Here is a 4,553-nt window from a genome sequence, read left to right as displayed (position 1 = left end):
CTCACCTACATCGTCCATATAGGACGACTCGGGAACTCAACTCCTACCCCGGGCAGCTCACCTATCCCCTTATGCCCAGGGGAAAGGTATCAGGCCGTTTGACAGCTGGTACTGGCTGTCAAAACGGCTTTTACGCGAAACAGGCGGGAGGCAGCAAACAGCTGCGACCGACGAAGTCGCCTGCCACCGGAAGTCTCCCGATATTTTTTTTCTTAAAATAGTTTCTGCCACTGGATACATATCCATCATCCTAAACCAGGCATGTCAAACTGCCTGCCCGGGATGTGTCATACCAAAACCACGCCCACCCCATTGCCGGCAATGGGAAAAAAGTCGCAATACGTTGCGCGACGTCACATGACGTCGCGAGTTTGACATGCCTGTCCTAAACTAAACCAAAGCAAGCCTTACAAAAAAACCTTTTCCTCAGAAATACCATTCTTTATATGGAGATGAATTCTGTAAATATGATTAATTTCATTTTGTTGACTGCTGAGGTGATTGCTTACTTTTTTGTCTTTTTAGGGAGAAAGTACTCATGTAAACACATTTGGAAAAACCAAATCCTCTTGATGTATGGCGGAATCCTGTGACAGAGCAGTTTCCTTGACAACAGTCTCTCTGCTTCCTGGAAATTGTTGGCCAACTTTGGCCTAAGCTTATGGTCAAAGTTTGAGGAAGAAGAAGACTCTTCCCACCATGTTTGCCTGTGAGACTTGGGGTATCACTGGCCAGACCTCGGTCTACAATTGGGACAAGTCTGTCTACCTCTTAGAAGACAAAATGGAGTCCGTGCAGGGATCAGGGGAGCTGGATCTCCATTTTAAGGTGCTGCTTGAGCAGGAGATGTATCCAGAGATCACAATTGAGGAGGAAGAGGAAGAGCCTGAGGAAGTAGAAGTAGATGCTGAAGGGGAGGCAGATGAAGAGGAAGAAGAGAGGGGAGAGGAGGAGGAGGAAGAAGAGGAGGAGGAGGAGGAAGAGGGAGAAGGGGATGTGGAGGAGGATGAAGAGGAGGAGGCACATCCACAAGGCCCTCAGCAAGAGTCAGTGGGAGCAGTTGATGGAGATGACTCCCTGCTTGTGGTGTGTACTGGAACAGTTGAAGAGCTGCTAGGCTTAGAGGCATCACCAACTGCTGAATCAATGCAGCTAGAAGAGGCACTACAACCTCAGCGCTGGGAGGTCCAGTGGGAAGAAGTGTCCCAAACTTCACAGCCTCTCCTCCCTGAAATTATAGAACCACCATTAATATCACCAGAAGCAGCCACCTCAAATATCACTCAGGTAGTGGAAGTTGCTGCAGTAGAGGTAGAACCAGAGGCCTTCCCGACCACTTTGGAGCAACTAGGGAATACTTCATCCTCATGGGAAGCATCTTTCATTGAAGAGAGCCACCAGGACCTTCAACGCTCCCCAGCTAGTGCAGATAGAGGGAGTATTGGCAAAGCACGGACACCTATATCCGGAGGAGGCAGTTTCAGCCTGGAGACTGCACGCCGGCGCTTCCGGCAGTTCTGTTACCAGGATGCTGAGGGTCCACGAAAGGCATGTGGTCAGCTCTGGGAGCTTTGCAACCATTGGCTGAAGCCAAAGAACCGCACCAAGGAACAGATTCTTGATGTCCTAATTTTGGAGCAGTTCCTAGCCGTTCTCCCTCCTGGAATCCGAAGTCGGGTATGGGAATGTAGCCCAGAGACTTGTGCACGGGCAGTGGCCCTAGCTGAGGAGTTCCTAGCCAAGCAGAATGAAGCAGAAAGACCAGAAGAGGAGGTAAGATGGTTCAGTCCCCCTTCCTTTCCTCACGTATATTCTTAAGGTTCATTGTTGGGCTATATTTATTTGGGGGGAAGACTTTGGGATAGGCAAACACCTGTGACAGGACACCTGCAGCAGGTGTGGGAGGTAAATGAAATGGGACTTTAGGGCAGAGAGTCAAAATGTTTTGCTTTTGGAAAGAAAGATGTTCACACCTGGCTGGTGGTAATTACACAATTATTATTCATGAAGACTAATGATACTACCTTCTAACTACCTTTCAAAGCATACAAATCTCAATGACTGCCCATAAAACATCACAGAGCAATAAAATAAAGTATATATTTCATACTATTTCCAGTATGTAGAAATAGTATGAGGAGGTTCCAGCAGGTTTATGGGTACTCCAAATTAGCAAGGTGAATGTCATTTTTAAATATTTCCTCCTATTACAAGCTTTAGACAACCACACCAAACTACACCTAGTACTTGAGATTATTCTTCTTATTTCTCCCTTGGCTTGTTTTACTTGCAGAATTGTGGGGAGCACCCAAAAGTGTGATCTCTCATCTGCAGTCTGAAATACAATCCACTGTCTCCTTAGCAGCCCTATCACACTGCAATCCATTGGCAATGCCAGCTGTCCTTAGCCAACTGTGGCCTGCTGATTCCATATGCTCGCCTCACGTCTTGCTGCTTTTAATCCATGAGCTTGGAAGGTCAGGGGGTAACAGCAGACAGTCAAGCCCCTGTGCAAAAAATGGGGAAGAAATATGCATAGGGGGGAAAAATTCTGGCAATGGCTGAATGAGCTGGAGGTTTTGATTCCTTGCAAGCTGTTACCTGATTTCCTACAGGGATGCAAACCAGTGGCAGAGACAACTCTTGGATCAGATTGCTGTTGTCATAAAAATGTGTGTATAGCCTTGGGTTGATCCTCAGCCCCATCTGAGATTTCTAGCAGTGTGGAATCTGTGACCCCCCACCCCAGTGCTGCTGAATTACAACTCGCCATGTCTTTTCATCCGCCAGGTTGATGGGTCTGTTGAGAGAGACAGCCTGTGGAGGTTCACTGGCTTTCTGTCTGTCTTTGTTAGAAGGTTTGCTACGGACACAGTATCCCCATCTCTTAAACAGGGAGATGAGACCAATCAGAAGTTCCCATCTGAAGAAACTTTCTCTCAGTTGAAGCACCTGATTCATATTGAGATTAAAATGACATTTCTGGAACTATTTAGCCCTTTAGAACTTTGTCATATCCTACAAGTGTGTACTAATCGCGAGCCTGGATTTAAAATGACTCATGGATGCTTCTGCCTCCATTGTAGCAAAATTGGAAGCCAAGTTCTGAACTTGAAATGTTTGAGAGTTGAAATAGCAGTATAACTGGGTGCAGATATTGAGATAGGTTGCATGAGGGCGAGTTTAGTCTAGTGTTAAGGCACCAGGCTAGAAACCAGGAGATCATGAGTTCCAGTCCCACCTTGGCATGACTAGGTGACTTTAGGCCAGTCTCTGGTTATTGTGGGAAAAATACTGTAACTGTGGGAGGAGGAAGGAGTATTAGGTATGTCCACTACCTTGAGTTATTTTAAAAAATAATAAGATCGGATATGAATAATAATGTCCTGGTACTTGAGAAGAACTTGATATATAAAAATGCCAAATCCAGTCTGAACCTCTGGCTCACTGTGCAACAAACCATAATAATAATAATGTCCCTTGACATAATGGTAGACAAATACCCATGTATCAGAGGCCTGCAGGCTAGATGGTTATATAGGCTATTTTATCAGCTCTCTAAAGTTACTGTCAGAGGACTTTCTCATTCCTGTTGTCTGATCCTTTTATTTAGAGAAGTTGGATATGGAGCCTGGGACCTTTTTAATTCAATGCAGGTTCTCTGCTGCTGAGCTGCAAACTTTTATTAAAAATAATGAACCACCAAAAATCTCCTACTGTGTTGTGAGTCCAAGGACATTTTCAGATGTTTGGATCTCAAGTCTAGGCAGCATGGCCAATGGCAAAAATTGTGGGAACTGTAGTCCATAAGATTTGGCAGGCAGCTGGTTGCCCACTCCTTGTCTATATAGTCTAGACCAGCTTGCAGATTTGCTATTTAATTTTTATGGAGAGGCCTGAAGAGTTTCTATAAATGAAGCAGATACCTTTGTCAATGAGCTACAGGCCCTGCCAGTCAAAAATGAATGATGGTAAACTGCTCTAGTGACAAGCCAGATAGCTGTTTAATTCTACTCTTATTTTTACTATTTTTTTTTAAGTTCTACAGGTAGTCCTCAACTTACAACCTCAATTGAGCTCAATATTTCTGTTGCTAAGCGAGACATTCGTTAAGTGGATTTTGCCCCATTTTATGAACTTTCTTGCCATGTTTGTTAAGTGAATCACTGCAATTGTTAATAACACAGTTGTTAAGTGGCGAGAGACCTTACCCTTGTATCGAATGTGGAAAACGGTTTGGACGGCAGTCACACCTCACTCGGCATCTGAGAATCCACACGGGAGAAAGGCCCTATCAGTGTGGTGACTGCGGAGTGAGGTTTAGGCGGAGACACAGCATGATGTACCATCAGCAGATCCACTTGAGAGAGTCCAGTGGAGGTCTGGACATGATAAACCCTCCTAACGCAGAAAGCCTTGCTGATCCTCTCCAGAATCCTATCCATGTCACAATTTGACACGTTGGGTGGTAGGGAAGTAATTTCAGAAGGAACGTGGGATGTGTGACTGGGACACCTTGATCACAACATCTGGAAGAGATTCTCGTGATGTAT

The 4,553-nt window shown here is 45.2% G+C and overlaps 1 protein-coding gene across 1 annotated transcript in view; it reads left to right on the top strand.

Moving 5' to 3' along the window:
• The first annotated feature begins 699 nt into the window (after positions 1 to 699).
• Positions 700 to 4,553, top strand: part of LOC107296477 (zinc finger protein 883-like) — a 14,878-nt gene continuing 11,024 nt past the window's right edge. The window contains exons 1-2 of the mRNA XM_029286082.1: positions 700 to 900; positions 4,188 to 4,313. Of these exons, the coding sequence (XP_029141915.1) occupies positions 700 to 900; positions 4,188 to 4,313 (327 nt within the window). The remainder of the gene's footprint in view (positions 901 to 4,187; positions 4,314 to 4,553) is intronic.

Source organism: Protobothrops mucrosquamatus, unplaced genomic scaffold, assembly GCF_001527695.2.
Source record: "Protobothrops mucrosquamatus isolate PMUCROS unplaced genomic scaffold, P.Mucros_1.0 scaffold2824, whole genome shotgun sequence".
Classification (NCBI taxonomy): Eukaryota; Metazoa; Chordata; class Lepidosauria; order Squamata; family Viperidae; genus Protobothrops; species Protobothrops mucrosquamatus.
This window is presented reverse-complemented; position numbering and strand designations above follow the sequence as displayed.